Source organism: Scomber japonicus, chromosome 14, assembly GCF_027409825.1.
Source record: "Scomber japonicus isolate fScoJap1 chromosome 14, fScoJap1.pri, whole genome shotgun sequence".
NCBI lineage: Eukaryota > Metazoa > Chordata > Actinopteri > Scombriformes > Scombridae > Scomber > Scomber japonicus.
This window is the reverse complement of record NC_070591.1, coordinates 6,579,010-6,598,529: the sequence shown is the minus strand read 5'-3', so window position 1 is coordinate 6,598,529 and position 19,520 is coordinate 6,579,010. Positions and strand designations below refer to the sequence as shown.

The 19,520-nt window shown below is 40.5% G+C and overlaps 1 protein-coding gene across 1 annotated transcript in view; it reads right to left on the bottom strand.

Moving 5' to 3' along the window:
* The window catches only part of LOC128373310 (pro-neuregulin-3, membrane-bound isoform), a 501,549-nt gene that overhangs the window by 175,455 nt on the left and 306,574 nt on the right, over positions 1–19,520 (bottom strand). The window contains exon 2 of the mRNA XM_053333598.1: positions 14,735–14,864. Coding sequence (XP_053189573.1) covers positions 14,735–14,864 — 130 coding nt within the window. The remainder of the gene's footprint in view (positions 1–14,734; positions 14,865–19,520) is intronic.

Sequence of the window (19,520 nt, the reverse complement as noted above, 5' to 3'; positions counted from 1 at the left end):
TGAAGTGATATAAGTGTATTTTAATAATAGATAGATTCTTGATGTGTTGATGAAGAAGGTAACCACCGCTGACACGTCTCACTTGTATATTTTAAAGGTTTTATTACAAAAGAGAACAGCGTCAAACATCCAATCTTGAGAGAGTCCTGGTCCCAACCGGAGTCTCTCTCCCTACTCCAATTCTTACAACACTATATATAGTTCCTAAAAAAAACTCCACCTTCTAAACAAATGTTCAATCTGGAAAAACAGCCCTGTCCCATCATTTATGACTAGCTTTTAACAAATGGTCAGTCTGGAGAAATAGCCTCTGACTCGTCCTTTATGGCTAACTTTAATCTTTCAGTAAACGTCTGTTTAAGTGTCACAGAATTTCCCAGGATGTCGTAAAATGTCACAGAACCAAGGACCAAGGCAGAACAGACACCTCATGATATAAGTGCAAAATATGTTTAAAAGTTTATCTGAAGCCTAAGTAGTCCAAATTAATCAAATCAAACTAATACCTTCCAAAAAATATGTTTTTAATACTAAAATTTCATGTTTTTGTTGATGTGAGATTTTTTGAGTTCATTTACCAGCAATATATTTACAATGTTTATGCAGTTAAGTAGTTATATATTTGTGCTTTAGTATTTACAGATTTACAGATTCAGATAGTTACACCAGCATCTTTTGAAACAGTTAAGATAGTCTCTTGAATCTATTTCTGTGGTTTTACCTCATTAGAGTTACATTTGTCTAGGTCTAAGTCGTTCCTGGCCTCTGATTGGTGGGGTTAGTCACATGGGGGTGAGAGACAAGGAAGTGGGGTTGTTGTTGTATTCTCATGTCGGGAGCCACAGTAAAGTTCTGCCTAAAAGTCATCTGTCTCCATCCTGCTGTTTTGTGTCCAAATACCACCTATCGAACCCTCACGTTACATTGATATCCTTCTACACAGCTCACCATGGGAACATAAAGGGTGAATTATATAAGCCTACTAAAAAACTCAAGGTGGGTACTAGCTTTTATCAGAGCTTTTACCTGTAGTTCATATTCTTTATCAATTGAATGGAGTTTCACTTTCAGTCCCAAACACATTAACAGCTTTCTTTTTTAGCTTTCCAAACTCATAATCAACAGGATACAAAGACCTATCTATAAAAATGAGGCCATGCTGGTGTTTTTTGAGGCTGTAATGAGTCATAATCACAATACTAACATGCATGTAAAGTGTTACTGTGTTCTCCATAAGCTAACACTAAACCCAAAGTACAGCTGAGGCTAACAGGAATGCCATTAGCTTAGCAGGTATTTGGTCATAAATCAATGTCCGACATATTGGACTAATCACCAATTTGACTTGAAGATGCTGCTAAGATGAAAAGTTAAGGAATCATCAAAGTTAATACACTTCATCCTGAAGGGACACAAATGTCTGGACCAAATTTAATAGCGATCCATCCACTACTTATTAGATCTTATTAGATGTTAGTAGTCCGGACCAAAGTGTCAGACTGATCGATAGACCAGCGCTGCTTATCCCTGACTCTACAATAAACTCAAACTACTACTATGGAACAATAGTGTTTCAACAGGAAGTGTCTCCATTTTCAGGTAATTGGAAAAAAAAGAAAGGGCTGCTTAACAGGACAATTACTGTGGCGTCGAGCTGAAGATGTCAAAATGGCTAATACAGTACAGTAACTGAGTGTTTGCATGACAGTGACTGGGATCTGAAGTTGAAAGGTGAAAGCGTTAAATATTCATGAACACTTGAGAGAAGAAGAGGTTAACGAAGGAGCTGCTGTACCTAAGAAAGCTGTCATTGTTGCATGTTTGTGAAGCATCTGATCTTAATGAGTGGGTGCTTTGCTACATGCTACATGTGTGCTTTACATGTGTGTGTAATGGAGCCAGGCTCTAACACAGAGGCAGCTTGTTGTGAGTCAGAGTGGGAGACAGACGCGGCTCAGCTCAGCTCAGCTCAGCTCGGGGCGCTGCTGCCATCTCTGAGTGAAGTGCACTACAGGCTGGTGCAGCTCCCAGGTAGCACTGGGACTATGGACCTGCTTAATATTGCACACACAGCTCGTCTTCAAGTTATTCTCTTTCCTTTTTTTTTTCTCTTCCCCCCTCTCTGTCGCTTCCAATCTCTGTCCCTCATTCCTCCTATTTCTCTTTCTTCTTTTCTCCACACAATCCTTTATGTACATATTTTACTTTGCCACCCTCCTCTTTTTACTGTCACATTAGTTTTCCTTCCCCTCTCCTCATTCACACTGAAATTTGCTGCTGTGCATGAGTTCAGTGAGGGAGGAAAGATTCCCCAAGGTAGCCGTGGAAAATTTGTGTCTTTGCAGCCAGCTTAAAACTTTCCCCCCATTTTAATTTTTTTCTTAAAAAAAAAAAAAATCAATACTTCTTCTCCTCCATGCTCTATTCCCGTATTTATTCAGAGTTCTCCATCCTGTAGGAGGGGGCAACAGAAACTCAGTCAGAGTTTTGGAGGGAAAAGGAGGGTTCATTTGCATATATTTGCATCCCATTAACACATCAAACCTGCTGACTTGAAAGGGATGCCTTGATTACGAACAGCACCAAATTACTGTATGTCTACTTCCTCACTCCTCTCTTCCACTTGTCCTTTCACTATCTCCTTCGCTTACTCTGCTGCTGAGTATTGTTACTGTACAACATCCTGTGTGTGTTTGTGCATCATTATACTGAACGATGCTCAACTATTCCTCAACCTTTGATGTGCCCAACTCTTCCTATAACCCTCCATCTCCATCTCTCTCTCTCTCTCTCTCTCTCTCTCTCTCTCCCTCTCCCTCTCTCTCTCTCGCTCGCCTTCTTTCCTTTTGTGCCTCTCTCTGCGTTTGTCATTCACCATGAGGTCATGACTCTCCTTCTCGGCTTCCTCTGGGCATCTCTGATATGTTTGGCAGAGCAGTCAAACATTAACAATATGTGTGTGTGTGTGTGTGTGTGTGTGTGTGTGTGTGTGTGTGTGTGTGTGTGTGTGCACCAACAAACTGCTTGTACACATGACCAAATGTACCACCACACCATACCGTTTTACAAGCCTCCTAAAGATGAGCTCACTGTGTGGGGGCGTCTGAATATAAATGTGCTCCCATATCTCTCCGCTCACTGATTTCTATCAGTGATTTATGTAATGAAATAGCCTTCATCCTGGCTGTCACCCACTTCAAAAAAAGCATACCAGGAAGTGGAGTTATCTTTACAACCTTTGCTTTCACTGTGTTCGATACCATAAAATAATAATATTAGTGTGTTTGGAGAGCTGGGCAGCCAGTAGGAAGAGCTGCCAGCTGGCTGGGGCAGAACATTTAGGACACTTCACAATCCATTGCACATTATGTAAAGAAGCATTATGGACATCTTAAAAGCATTAGGAACCATTTATTCAATTATATTTGTATAACTGAATTAGCCCTTCTTTTTTTCTCAGCACTGTAATTAACCCCTTAAATCCCACTGACTAGCCTTTAGGCCAGTCAGCACAACCTCATGCTGTGCAGTCAAACACTGTTTAAACCCAACTTTACTTCTAATAGAGGAGGAAATCCACACAAGGCAATATTCCCACTGGATTAAATGGTTTTGGCTATAAAGATGTGGAGATGTCAAATGGCATCTTTATACAGTTTGTTATACTATCAAAATTGTGGAATATGTTTTTTTTGTATATCAAATCTTAAAAGGAGGAAAATGGGAAACCTGAATATTAACCCTTACATACAGTAGGGTTCAGGTCAAATTTGACCCATTTTGACATTTGAAGACAATGAAAACACCCTGAATAACATTATTTAAGCCTGTTTTTGTGGCCCAGAATATTAAAAATATATAAATATTTCAAAATTATTTATTTTTTGAGCAGCTGGATCAGTGTTGATCAATGGTTTTAATGGCTGTAATGAATCCCTACCATTCAAATTTTGTTGCATCCTTCACTTTCAAATATTTATGGTTTTCATTTTCTCTTGTTTAAGATCATAAAGTAGTGTTATCGTTAATGTATTTTCTCCATAAAAAAAGACTGATAAGATATATATGGCTGCAAAATACATTTCTACATACTGTTAATGGTCAGAATATGAGCAGTACTGTATGTAAGGGTTCATGTATTTTAAGTAATCTTCATTTATCTTTTCGTAGCTTACTGTTGCTGCTTTACATATTGGTTAAGTACAGTATTCAAGGCATTGCTAAACATTGGAGGGCATTGTTTGCACTGTATTTAATCAAAGTAAAATATAAGAAATCACTGCTTTAGTTTGTTTCCTTCACAACATGTACGATGTGATAGTGATGTGATAAGTTAACATACTTGCAGGATTTTCTGACTTGCTCTTCTGGAGCAGCTTCCCTTTGGGAGCATTAGAAAAAGTCCAAATGCTGAGGTGTACTGTTTTTGCCAAAGGCTTCTGTCTCTATAAATCAAACTTCACATTTTCTTGTATCATCCCAATGTCTGTATGTTCTTGTTAGTTGTATCTGATATCTTACAAAAAGTGCAATGTTATCCTTGAGTGGTGAATACAGGTGTTGTGCAATCTCTGCTATGAAATTATGAAAATTAAAATAGTAATACAGCCAATAATGAAAATATTTATTCTTCTTATAATTTTTCTATCTCACTGCTTCAGGATACTCTTTTTCAAACAGTGTTTAAAAACCCTGCAGTTGGCACCATCAGGGTCCAATTGCCACAGGCTGTGAGAGTTATTCACAGAAAACATCACCGTGATTAATGATCACAATTTATCCAAGTACTGTTATTTATTACAGCTCTGAATGTGACAGTTATTCAAGGCTTTTGAGAATTACCGCCGACAGTGCACATCTCAGCTTTCCATTTCCTGTCACTTCCTGTCAAACTCCTGTGTGCCATATGTGATGTTACTCCTACATGAATGCATATATATACTTTAAATTCTCTTGACGGCTTTGACTGATTCATTCCTACCAACAATTATACATATACACAATTTTATGTTTGTCTTAAGGAGTTGACACACACACACACACACACACACACACACACACACACACACACACACACACACACACACACACACACACACAGACACACACACACACACACACACACAGAGATGGTATAAGTGTATGTTTGGGAAAGAGACTTAATTGGATACTCTTCACTGTTTACTAAACTGATTGAGCTAATGCAATTGCACAATTAAACTTCTTAAATCTTGCTAATTAAAACTAACAAGCTGTCAATACGAATCGATTGGAAGTCGAGAAGTTGGAGAGTCGAGGAAATGGCATTCAGAAGACGACTTTTAGGAAACTCACAATTACAGGAAATTAACACAATAGTAAACCAGGCGGGGAGTTCAGGTCCTCTGAAATGAGGCCAACGTGGAAGTAACTTAGAGCTGCATTCTATCAAAAGGCCACCAGGGGGCGACCGTCTCTATACAAGTCAATGGAGAATTCACCAACTTCTCACTTGATTTCTAACCTCAGTAAACGTTTTCAAAATGTGTTTATGGTCTCAATCGCTAGTTTAAAGCCTTCTTCAATGCAGTATGATGTTCATTTGGGACATTTTGGCCTCCCTGATTTTATATTTGACGATAAAGCAGGGTATGCATTAGGGCGTGGCTACGTCCTGATTGACAGGTTGATTGTCCAATGTCCTCAAGATCCAGCCCTCGTAACCATAGGATGTTACGTCCATTTCTTTTATACAGTCTATGATATTAACACAATATGTAAACCAAACATGATTTGGGGATTTAAAGTCTCATTCACTTTTTTTTGGCTAAGTTTTTTTATGGTAAATTTCTGTTATAAAAATGGCTGATTTAGTCAAGTTGGATTCATGTTTAGTGTCCCCTTCTGTCTCCTTCTAGCTAAACTTCTTCCCCCCTACCAAGTCTCCATAAAGAAATATCTGTCTTTAACTTTCTTCAACTTCCTTTGTGAGCAATTTGCCAAATTTGCCTTCAGCTGTTGTAGTGCTGGGCAGGTGGTGTACGCTTGGTTTATCAGAGATTTGTTGTTCAAAAACAGCTGCCAGCTGCAGCTGTAAACAGGGCTGATGAGAGTGGTGAGACCAAATCATACAGCGAACCAGCCAATGAACTTAAAGAGGCCAAAAAGCTGTGAAAGGCTGCAGAGTTGGTGGTGATTTGATTGTATGAGGGATTTCAGATTAGATTGCACAAAAGATTCATGGATGATGTGGAAAGAAATTGTATAGTAGAACTTTAAAGAATATAAAACCAACAAAACCAATAAAACAAACCACCATGGTAGTTTTGCTCTTTCTATTTAAGGATAAGATGTAGCTGAGATACCTAAAAAAAACAGAAGAGCAAACAATAAGAATGATTAACTGAGTAAAATAATAGCTTGTTCCTCTTTACTGCATTGACTTCCATTTATAAAACACCCTGATTGAGCTGCCAAAAGATCATTAAGCCTTCATTGTGTGCTAATTTAATCAGCACACAGTGACATACTGACGTTTGGCCACCATCACTCACACTCTCCCCTCACTCACCATGTCACAAAAAAAAAAAAAAATAAGGCTTTATTTTTTTCCATGGTCCCTTTCTTGGCTTATATTAGTCTTCCTCCCTCCTTGGCTCCCTCCCAGCCTCTGTTTTCCGTTCCCGGGCACACTGAGTGCTCCTCTCTGTGAGCCTTGGAGGATTCATTCGCCGAAAGCGGTGCCTTATAGCCACAATATGCAGTCTCTTATCTGTTTAATTTTCTCCCACCTCGAAAGCATGCCACGGCATCAGCCTTGTTTATTACTGTCAGAGAGAAACCATTCGAACTCCCACTGGTGTGCCATTATTATCGCACAGATGGCGATGAGGGTTGAGAGAGTTAGACAGGAGAGACGGAGATGGAGGGAGAGCAGGGTGAGGCACAAAACCCCCACCCCCTCCCAAAAAAACAAAAACACCAAGAATTAGAGAGAATGAACAACTGCAAAATAAAAAGGTGTTTTCCATTTGAACACAAAGCAGATGGTTTTCTGAATATAGGCAGGAGAACATCAGGTTTTTTTTTTTTTTCCTTTCCTGTAACGACAATACAAGTTTACACTCCTCTGTCTGACATCTACACACATGCACACACAGAAACACAAATGTGCACTTTATATATAGTGAACATTTGACACACCGTTATCCCACAGGCTTTCTCCTGTCAAGGTAAATCCCGCCTTGTCAGAAACAATATTGCAATGGGAATGCAATGACCCCTCCGTGCATTTCTCCACTCTTGCCGTGCACGCTGCAACAATGTCGGAGGTCTCTTGGGGTGACTGACACTTACATGTGTGGGGTTTTGTATGAGTGGATGTATGTGTTCCTCCAAGTGCTCAAATGCTCAGGAGGAGAGATTTCAGGACCTTGGAGAGCGACACTCCCTCACTGACCATTACTTCTTAGTTTGACGTTATGACTTTCCACACAGCATCACGACAGTTCATTCAGAGTTTAATCTATTCAACTGTAATCTATTAGACTTAGTTGATGGCGTCTGTCAATCTTTCATTGCAGGTATGAAAGATACTTACAATTGAAATACATTTATTTTCGACTCCGACAAGGGACCTTTGCTGTTTGTCATTCCCATCTCTCTATCTCCCTGCTTCCTGTTGACCTCTATGCTACCTACTTCCAAACATAAGCATCAATATATATGATAAAAAATCATGACTACTGAGTGACTATGACACTATATATTAAAAACTATATCAAAAAGACTGGGTTGCTACCAAATTCCATAGGAAACACACATTTTTAACATGGGTTGAGTATTTATTATGAACACAACTGTAAGTAGCCTCATATATATTAATTGGCGGTTTGTGTCAAGATGTCTTTTGACATTCAAAGCTGAGTGAAATTCATTTGAGAAGTAAAGCTTTTTTTATTTTTTTATATTTTTTTAGAAATATGTTGCAATTGTTTCAACAGCATTTAAATGACTGTATTTCATTGTCATTGAAACACAGTCATTTGAAAGTCATGCTGAGTGTGGTTGTGACTTAATGCTTCCCAAATTTCATAGCAAGCATATTTTGAACATATGTTGATTATTAAGTATGGTCACAACAGTGAGTAACCCAGTAAACATGGAATTGATGATTTGTGAGCTTTAGAAATAGGTTGGTATTGATTCAACCTTATTCAAAATTACTACATTCAATAAAACAGAAACTATATGTGTGACGCTGACATCTGAGAATTTGAAAACTTTTAATTTAAATTTAACCCATTTTTAAATCTAGACATGTACAAATTGCGAAATTCATTCTTACTGGGATGTGAAAAATGAAGCTTTGAATTATACTCAAAGCTTCATCAATGTGGTGTTAAGCAGGAACATTGTCACAGTAGTAATACAGAATGGAGAAAACCTCAAACAATAAAAAACCTAAGTATCCAATCTAAATATGAACTGTATTGTTTTGACTGAGCAGCATTTCTTCACTATTGCAGTTTGACTGATGCCTGTCAGTGAACATCTCTACTTGTAACAACATGACACTATGATATATTGCTTATGGTAAAAGGAATATAATATGTGTGATGTGTGATATGGAATTATGACTCAGTCTTTTGCTCCATATGCTTCAGGTACCTGCTCTTTTTTATTCCTATGCAGTTTAATCTCCTTGTTTACTGGCAGCTTAGATGTGTGTTATTGCTGCTATATTTTCAATTTCATGCATGCTTCATGTTAATTGCCTTGCCAGTGTGAGCATGTGTGTGTGTGTGTGTGTGAATGGGGGAAAAGGTAATATTATGTATTCCACTGAGCAGTCACATTTTTGCACCTATGAGGCCCGAGTCAATCTGGCAGCGCTGGTCCGTGGCTGAACGCTTTGGAAAAACCCTGAGGTCACCCAGGAAACGAAAGGCTGGAGTCCAGAGAGACAGGAAGGGAGGATGAGGAGGATTGTGAGTGAGGGAAGGTGGATTACACTCATGAAAGAAGTGGTTTGGTCTGCTGGATAACCTTGCCCCTCCTAGCTTGTTCTTGACCTTTTTTCGGGGACCGCTGTTATCGAGCGGATGAATTTTTCACGCCTACGGTGTCGCTCACATCTCTTCAAAGCCTGTTTTTGTTTTTTTCTCATTGTGGTGAAACAGTTCGCTCGTGATTTGGTTTTAATTGGTTTGATCCCTCGGTTTTGATTTGTCTAGTTCTTGTCTTTACCTTTTACCTTTTTTTTCCTAATTTCTTGGAGTGGTTGCTTGTTGTCCTCTTAAAGATATTTTAAGTTGGACGTTTGACCCCAATTTCATGCTCGTGCTTCTCATAGAGATTAGCTGGAGAGTGAAATGGGGAAAGGTTATGACTAATGCCTGCTTTTGATTCTAAAGTTTGTTTTTGTGAGACTTTTTTTAAATGAATAATCACAGCAGAAGTACAGAGGATGACCCTGTGATTACATGCTGGGCATCTTCAACACTCAGCCAATAACATACTGCTTTTATTTATTTCTATTATATTCATTTTAGAACAAGTTGGGATTGAGTTTGAGAGATTTTAAGGACACTCTAAACCAGAGGTGTCAAACTAATTTTCATTCAAGGGCCACATACAGACTAATTTGATCTGATGTGGGCCAGATCATTAAAAAGATGGATGGATGGAAGGATGGAAGGAAGGAAGGAAGGAAATAAGAAGGGAAGGAAAGAAAGACAGACAAAAGGAAGGAGGGAAGAAAGGTAGGAAGGACAGACAGACAGAAGGAAGGGAAGAAGGAAGGAAGGAAGGAAGGAAGGAAGGAAGGAAGGAAGGAAGGAAGGAAGGAAGGAAGGAAGGAAGGAAGGAAGGAAGGAAGGAAGGAAGGAAGGAAGGAAGGAAGGAAGGAAGGAAGGAAGGACAGAAGGAAGAAAGGGTGGAAGGAAGAAAGGAAAAAGGAAGGTAGGATGGAAGGACAGATGGAAGGAAGGAAGGAAAAGAATCTTTTTCTCTAAGAGGAGATGTTCATCCTTTACTGTAGGGACCAAGACAAAAGTCCTCATCACTCTTGCAGTACTAAGGTGAAACAGGTGGAGAGGGGAGTAGTAGGGGCACGAAAGTAGATTTGAGTCTGGAGGAACAGTAAATGTAAGCACAGTGACATTGCTTTTCTATTCTAACTTTTGAAAGAAAACAAAAAAAAGAGAAAAAATAATTCATTTTTTTCTCTACATCACTACAGCACACTGCCCTTCAACTTTACCAATCAATACCTTAAACCAACGTTGCTGTTTATCATTTATAGTCACAAATACCCACGAGCGATCAATTACATTCTGAAAACGATCGAGGGTGCAGTGATGTGAATTTTAGCCACGTTACCTGCCTCGAGCCTTACGACAAACCCTTCTTCTTCTTCTTCTTCTTCTTCTTCTTCTTCTTCTTCTATCACAAGTCAGGTTCAAAACAATGTCTTCCTAAAAAAGACCCTCAGTTGCAGAGAGGCCCACTGTGTGACCTACACTAGAGTCTGGTCCAAAATCTTAGCTTTCAGCACACAGCCTGGGTCAGTGTGTGTGTGTGTGTGTGTGTGTGTGTGTGTGTGTGTGTGTGTCTCTTTCTGCCCTCCAGAGAGTGCCAGTGTCAGGCCTTGGTCTCATTGGCAGGGACTTTGAAGGGATCTCTTCCAAAGCCCTGCTACCTCTACCTGCCAGGTGAGATTGCTTCTCTATAGCTCTGAAATAGTCTCTGGACAGAGAGACAGAGGGCAATGAGACGACGGGCTGAGCTAGCCCTTGTTGCTAACTAGACGGAGGGGGAGACCCTGCTTTGTCACTCTCTGGCAGAGGGAAGTAAACAATAAAAGAGCCAGAAATTGAATTCATCACAACTGATCCGAGGACAGAATGAATAAACAGCTGTAAGTCAGAGGAAGTAAAGCTAAAATCCTCACATTGTTTGGCTCAACAGAGAATCGGAGACAATTAGGAAAGAGTAGATTTGTTATTCGGAGAGCGACCGTAGTAGTATATATAAGTTAAGAGCCAAATGAGATGAAGCATATATGGGGGGGAAAATGGAAAGATATTTAAAGCGACTTTATTTGAAGCAGTAATTACATTGAATCTATCCATTATCCATTGGTTTTGTTAACTTTGGGAAAATCCTCCTAAGCTGAAAATAGTAATTAATCAAATTCAACATCACATACTTTTATTACAGAATGCTTTGGCCTGTTGCCATGTTTCTGAAAATATTATCTTAGCACACTGACTAATTTACTGGTTAGCTGAGCACTAATGATTGAATGCCTGCCTATGTTGCCCAAAGCAGTGGCGTGTGCGAGTGCATGTGTGTGTGTGTGTGTGTGTGTGTGTGTGTGTGTGTGTGTGTGTGTGTGTGTGTACGTGGAAATTAATGTGCAATCCTTATGGGCCAAACATACAGCCAAATTTGATCTCATGTGGGCTGGACCAATAAAAAAGTTTGGAAGGGAGGAAGGAAACAAGGAAGGAAAGCAGGGAAAAGTGATAGGAAGAAAAGAAAGGAGGGAAGGAAAGACAAAAGGAAGGAAGGAAGGAGGAAGGAAGGAAAAAGAATTAGTAAGGAAAGGTATGAGGAAAGGAAAGACAAAAGGAAGGAAGGAAGGAAGGAAGGAAGGAAGGAAGGAAAGAAAGGAAAAGAAGATGAAGGAAAGATGGAAGGAAAGGAAGGACGCAGGGATAGAAACAAAGAAGGAAAGAAGTAAGAAAGGGAGGAAGGAAAGAAGGACAGATGACAGGAGGGAAGGAAGGAAGGAAGGAAGGAAGGAAGGAAGGAAGGAAGGAAGGAAGGAAGGAAGGAAAAGGAATTAGGAAGGAAAGGTAAAAGGGAAGGAAAGACAAAAGGAAGGAAGGAAGGCAGGAAGGAAGGAAGGAAAAGGAATTAGGAAGGAAAGGTAGGAGGAAAGGAAAGACAAAAGGAAGGAAGGAAAGAAGGAAGGAAAGAAAGGAAAAGAAGATGAAGGAAAGATGGAAAGAAAGGAAGGACGGAGGGATAGAAACAAAGAAGGAAAGAAGTAAGAAAGGGAGGAAGGAAAGGAGGACAGATGACAGGAGGGAGGGAAGGAAGGAAAATAAGACAGGAAGGAAAGTGGGCCGGATCGGACGCCTTGGCGGGCCGGTTCTGGCCCACGGGCCGCATGTTTGACATCCCTGCCTTATGACGTTGAATCTCTCCCTTTTCTGCATTCGTCCTCATACAGTAGCTTCACAAACACAAACATTCCACTCTGACAGAGGTAAACAGCAAACAGCGCTCAGGGGGACGATCTACACTTGTTTTACAACTGCTCGGGAATGGCACTTGATATTTGAGTTATGACTGTTTGGAGAAAAAAAAAAATCGTTTCAAAAAAAGATCAGGTTTCATCTGGCGAATAAAAAATGATTAATTCTGTGACAAATAGTGGCACAAACTGGCTCAATTTATCCCCATTAAATGTCTGGATTGATCACACTTTTGCAACCTGATTTGTCTCAATTTGTTGGAACCACAAACTGAATCAGATTATGCATTGATCCTGAGCCTCGGGTGAAATTTGTCATTCTTTTGTTGATGAGGATAAATTAATGTGGAACAGCATGTCAAGGTTTCAGTGATATTTACTATTTGCTCTTTAGTGACTTAAAAGTTTCATATATGCAAAAAGCTCATTACCCTTTCTCGACTCCACTGTCACTATTTTTTAAGGCAAAGCACTGAGTGAGCACACCTCATAGGTTTAGTGTATAATCATAGCAGCTGTTATTCAGATTGAGAGTGAATGCGATATTGTTTGATGGTCCATATCTCCCTTTAGAAACTCATTGCCATACATTAAAGCAGTAGAGAGATCAACTCAGTGCACATTCCCCCCACTCCTCTCTACTCCTCTGCACCTCCACACACACACACACACACACACACACACATTAACATGCACAGACAGCAGCGTGTTCAAGGCCGTCCCAACGTACATCGCTAAACCGTCGCTCTTTAACGGCTACGCTTGTCCACAGATTATGTTGTCATGGCAACGGCAGCAAGCAGGGGGAGGAGGGCAACAGCTACGGCTCCTCGTCCGCCTACACTTGGGTCTTTCTCTCCCACTCTCTCTCTCTCTCTCTCTGCTCCCTGCTTCTATATCTCTCTCTTTCTCTCCATCAACTATCATCTCTTTCCTGAATAAAGCTAAAAAAAAAAAAAAAAAAAACCTGACGTCTGTGCTGTTGTGGACTTTGGTTGACTTCTGACTGGATTACACAGTGCATAATGTCCTGAATAATGCAGAAGACAGACTTTGAAGTCCTTTCTCAGTGCATTTACAAGCAGTTGAGCAACCAGTTGTCCTGTCATCTCCTCTTCAGTCTCCTCTAGACTGATGATTTTCTAAATGTCTTGTAAACAAGGAAATCTTTTTTATTATATCATCTCTACTGCACATACCTAATTGTTGGCTTTATATCTTGTCCTCTCTCTTGAGCTTTGAGTCAACTTTCTCCAAACAAAACAGACAAAAAGAGCAACCTTCCTTCAGGTAGCAGGCTTTGTATTGTGCAGACCTTCGCAGCTACATGCATGTAAAACACTGGATCTCTCATGTCCAACTTTACCCGTACATTTTCTCATTTACACTGCAGAGCCACAAGAAACCCCTCCACCATCATGCACAAAAATCACACAGACTCACATAAACACACTCGTGCCTGCACAGATGCATAGTCACACCCCAAGGGAGGCAAAACAGGCTCTTTGAAAAACAGGTCGAGTGGAAGTCCTGCGGTTAGATTTTGGAAGAAGTTGTTCTGGGACTTAATTAGTAAAGGGCCCCATATTTGAGCGGGCTAAGTGCCCATGAGCTCTACTCCCAAAATCTGGGACAACTAAGCCACACACACATAAGATAGCAACCCACACATACACAGGTTATGCACACACACGCACACAGCTGCACAGACACTGAGCTGCAGATAATCTTTCCTATAGATGCTGCTGACAGCAAATAGTAAATGAACAGAAACTCTGCTGAAAGTGTGTGTATTCAGTGTCAAATAGTCGCCCCCCCATTGAAAGGATCATCTGAAAAGTTTATATCTTACTGCTGTGAAGAGGATGGTTTTCAGAGCAGTTACAGTCATTGTGCATGTTCGAACAACTGTGGCACAAAAGTGGATAATGCAGCAGGAGCGGTGTGGTGATAGCTGTGAATCCAAGCCGACTCCATGAAGGATCAATATACAAACTCTGAACCTTTTAAACCAACAAGAGGTAAAGCTCATTGTGATACTCAGGATACACTATATTTCGTGGGATCCTCCTTTAAATTGAAATGCTGTTTTCACTCACTTCAGTTGTAGTGTATTTTAAACACAAATTGCCTCATAAAATATACATGCATTAAGAAATGTATATATGTTGTATGACTGAGAATAAGCAGGTAAAGTCTTCCTTACATTTTCAATATTAACCTTTAACTCATAAAGGCAAGTTAAACTGCAGCATCCGAGGATCCAGCATCCTATCCAAAGCACCCAATATAACGTCTCATCACAGGCGGCCATATCATAAACTCCCACAGCCACGCCCTGAACCTGAACATACCACCACAGGCTTTCCTGATGGATGCTCTCAGAGGGAAGAAGAAGTACAAGACGAGGAGGAAAGAATAAAACTAAAGTAGAGAGGCAGAGGAGCGGAGGATAGGAAAGAAAGAATATTAAGCTCAATCACTTACTTGCAGTGCTTGTGAGGCCCGCTGAGCGTCTCGATGACAAAGCACTCGCCTCCATTTAGGCAGTAGGCCAGGTCCTTCTCATGACAGGGTTTGAAATGCTCCGAGTGCAGCGGTGGGACAGTCGGAGATGCTGCGGGACAAACAGAAAAAAAAAAATCTATTGTTAGTCATAATAAACTCCTAAATGTGGGTTTATATACTCTTCCCGAGTGCATTCATTCTCCAACAATCAGTGACAGTGATAATTCATCTCCCTATCTCCAAGCGGGCCTATTACTCTTCAAACTTCATTATAATTGTCTCCTCACTCCACAATTCTGCAAATAAATCATCATATCAGACTAAATTGCGGCAGAAAAAAATCTACAGCGAGTCAGTTTCCCAGCTGAAGCTACTCAGTCTCCACCCAAGGATCCATAACGAGCGCCTGCAACTGCCTCATAACACACTGCGCGTTGTGGATAATATCAACACACTATTGTTTGTTTAGACCCTGCAATGTCACCGGGCGAAAGATGGATGGAGGACGGGTAATAATCTGTCCTGCTGTGATTAATACTCTGTGGTCACAGTAGTGCCGTTGGAGAGCTTGACTTCTCCCAGCGATTTATCACAACATGCGTGGCTGATTGTGGACAGTGCACGTTTCTGAGAGGGAGGGGGTGGGGGTGGAGGAGGGGGAGGGGGAGGGGAGGATCCACTCAGCATACCTTTAATAGATGATCTTGTAATTGAAATAAAAGTAAAAGCTCAAGTTGATTTGAGAGGAAATATGCAAAAAATGCTGAAGTGACCTGAGAGTTTAACCCTCCTGTTGTCCTCGAGTCAAGGAAGGAAGGGAGGAAGGAAGGAAGGAAGGAAGGAAGGAAGGAAGGAAGGAAGGAAAGATGGAAGGGAGGAAGAAGGAAGGAAAGGAGGAAGGAAGGAAGGAAGGAAGAAAGGAGGGAAGGGAAAGAAGGAAGGTAGGAGGGAGGGAGAAAGGAAAAGAGGAAGGAAGGAAGGAAGGAAGGAAGGAAAGAAAGAAAGAAAGAAAGAGAAGCAGGGAGAAAGGAAAAGAGGAAGGGAGGAAGGACGGAAAGAAGGACAGAGGAAAGAAGGAAGGGAGGAAGGTAGGGGGGAGGAAAGAAAGAGAAGGAAGGAAGGAAAGAAGGAAGGAAGGAAGGAAGGAAGGAAGGAAGGACTGACGGAAGGAAGGACTGACAGAAGGAAGGAAGGAAGGAAAGAAGGAAGGAAGGAACAGTCAGGGTCAATTTGACCCGGGAGGACGACACTAAGGTTAAGGAGAAAGTGTGTGTGGGGGGGAAACACGACGTAATTGCGTTGTAAGCATTTTATTGCTCATTGACGATAATTTATGAAATAAAAAAAAAAATACAAATGAAAAGAGGGGTAGGGGAGGGGGGAGGGGGGTGGGAGGGGTAGCTGCAGTCATCCATCAGCTGTGTTGCATTTGGTCGGGCCGCGGCTTTTCAGACGTGGAGAGAAATCAGATCTGCACCACAGATGATGTTCAAATTAATACCAGACCAGACTGCTGACTGTTTCCTTTGTGCTTACAAATGAAAAATGAGTCTCATTAGCCGATACTCAGCCATGTTTTTTTTTGAAAGTAGCTGAATGAACAGTGATGAGCCAGAACTTCATGCTCCGTTGATTAAAAATCACTTTTTACTCACAGGATGCTGTTCTAGTAATGTACTGATTACTGTATTAGGTTGTCCTTTAATGGTGTGTGGAGAAGACATTCAAATGAACTGAAGATTTCTCAATCAAGAAATAGAGAGATTATTAACAAGATGTGTCGGAGGGGGGAAATGAATGGACGGGGGGGGGGGGGGGGGGATTTCTGTATGGCCCTCAGATCTCTTAATCAACAACATATAGACGTGGTGTATGTGTGTGTGTGTTTGGGAGGCTGGAGAGGGTAGTAGTGGTAGTGGTGGGGTAATTATGAGATCCTGGCTAATGATTGGGCTCAGGGGATCTTGAACAACCCTTGGTAATTGGCTGGTGAGGGACTAGTTTTCATTTTGAGAGGGGGAAGTTAGGTCAGGAATCGAATCAGCAATGAGATCTCAAAATGTGAATTTATCAAATGAGAATGTCAACAGGTTGGACGTGATGGTGCGAGGCTCTTAATCAAAGTAGCAGCTTGTTAAAGATGGTTAAGACGGTCATTCATCATCTTTTCAGCAGCTGAGGAAGATTTTTAAATCCAAGCAACAAGTGCTGTCGTATATATTAAAGAGACACTCTGCTGAAGATGACTTTACTTGACATATGGAGAATACTCAACCTTATAATGCATAAACATGACCTAATGATGCCACTAGGCTGATGTCTGGTAATGGTAATTTTAGATTAGATTAGAAATGCAGATTTGAAAGTGCTTAAATTATTTATATGTACAGGTGAAAAATATTATACACAGGAAAATAAGTTATATAGTGAGATGAATATTATGTATAATAAATGTATTATATGTAGATGAAAGTTACAGTTCAAAGTGAAAATGAGGTGAATGCTATGTAATGTATTAAAGAGAATCAGTTATAGTTAATTATAGTTTTAACCCTCCTGTTGTCCTCGAGTCAAGGGAGGAAGGTAGGAAGAAGGAAGGAAAGGAGGAAGGAAGGGAGAAAGGAGGAAGGAAGGAAAGGAGGGAGGAAGGAAGGAAAGGAGGGAGGAAGGAAGGTAGGAGGGAGGGAGGAAAGACAGGAGGAAGAAGGAAGGAAGGGAGGAAGAAGGGAGGAAAGGAGGAGGGAAGGGAGGAGGGAAGGGAAGAAGGGAGAAAGAAGAAAGGAAAGGAGGGAGGGAGGGAGGGAGGGAGGAAGGAAGGAAGGAAGGAAGGAAGGAAGGAAGGAAGGAAGGAAGGAAGGAAGGAAGGAAGGAAGGAAGGGTTAGGGTTAGGGTTAGGGTTAGGAAGGAAGGAAGTAATAAGGAAAGAAAGGAGGAAGGAAGGAAGAAGGAAGGAAGGGAGAAAGAAGAAAAGAAAGAAGGAATAAGGACAGAAAGGGGGGAAGAAGGAAGGAAGGAAGGGATATATTATAAATATATATGTATGTGTGTATATTTCTGGTGAATCTCAGTTTGAGGTAACAATCTTTGCAAACTGGAAGTATGGACTTGAAAAACATGGCTGGCTGTTTACCAGACAGAGTGACTGAAGTGAGGATGCTGCCATTGCATTAAGGGTCAAGCTCAAGGTAACTTTATTAATACCTGAAGGTAGATTTAGTTGCAGGTTTGGGAGAGGGCAGACATGGGCAGGAGCTCACAAGGTTAACTGATCACGATTAGAAAAGTAAAACAAGATAAAAAAAAGACCATTAAAAGAATCACTAAAATGCCAATATCAAAAAACCTGTTAAGAGCATGATGATTCAAAGGACATGGATGATAAATTAATAAATTAACTAATTTAAAGTCAAGTCTAATTTCCAATAAATAGAAAAATACATAAGGTAGGATCTTAAAAGTAGGGAATTAAAGGAACCCCATATAAGGAAAAATAAATCAGAATTTGTAACCCTTGTTGCTTTAATTTGGACTCTATATTCTAAACTCAATGGTTATAATGGTTGAACAAGTCGAGCATCTTTTAACAGCTCTTCTGTCTGTCTACAAAGACTGTATTTCAGTAGGAAGGGGTTAAAGGTTAAAGGTCAAGTGCCTCCCGACAGTGAAGGCGTGTTCCTTTTAAAAGGCGTGACCTGCTCAGAAACCACCAGACAATATCAGCTCTGCAGTGGATGGATGTAGGTGTGTGATAGGTACTGTAAACTACCACCCACTGCTAGATGAAATACAGCATTTCATTAAAGTTCAAAAGTTATTCCATGAGCAGAAACATGTGGGTGAGGGTCATGTGTCAGTCAAGAAAGCAGTCTGAAGAAAGGAAGGGAGGAGAAGGAGAGAAGGAGAGATGTAATTAAGCTATTCCTTTCTCTCCCACTGCTCCTTTCCTTCTTCTTCTGTGGTGTTGAAGGTGCAGAGCAGGTTATAAGTAACATGGCAGGCTGTGTGTGTGTAGTCTTGCCTCATGGGTTCGCTTCAGAAATCCAATCCTTCTCATTTTGGATTCATAATCCAAATATATGCCAGTAAATTCAGAGCAGCGTGAAACTGACAACTTTTAATTTGAATGAGACAAAAAGCTGCTGGTTTGTGTTTTTAATGAAACAGTGCTGTAATAGAGACAAAGTGACTCAGTGGCAATGCAACTGAAAATGTGATTTTAAAAAGTGGGTTTTTTTTACAGTAGATATTTAAAGGCTCATATATTTGAGGAACTGTCTGTTACTCACTTGGATTTCTGGAACTTAAACATAATGAGGATTGATTTTAAAGAGCAGTATCAGAGGAATTATGATAATATAAGATGATTCTGCAGCACACATTTGTACCACTGTTAAAAAGTGACGATGGTGTAGTTGCCGTGGGTGATGGTGGATCCCCTTCTCTGCTGCTCTTTGAGAAGTTTCCTCCATTTTTTCTTTTTAGAGGCTCATATATTTGAGGAACTGTCTCTCACTTGGATTTCTTGAACTTACACAACATAATGAGGATTGATTTTAAAGAGTAGTATCAGAGGAATTATGTTCATATCAGATTTGTACTACTGTTAAAAAGTGATGATGGTGTAGTTGTGATTGGTTCTTTAATGAAAGGTTTGAGTTGGTGGAGTTTTTCCTGATGTGAATCTAAGGTCTATAGACAGAGGATATTGTATTACTGTACAGATTGTAAAAACCCTGAGCCAACTTTGTGATTTGTGACACTATTA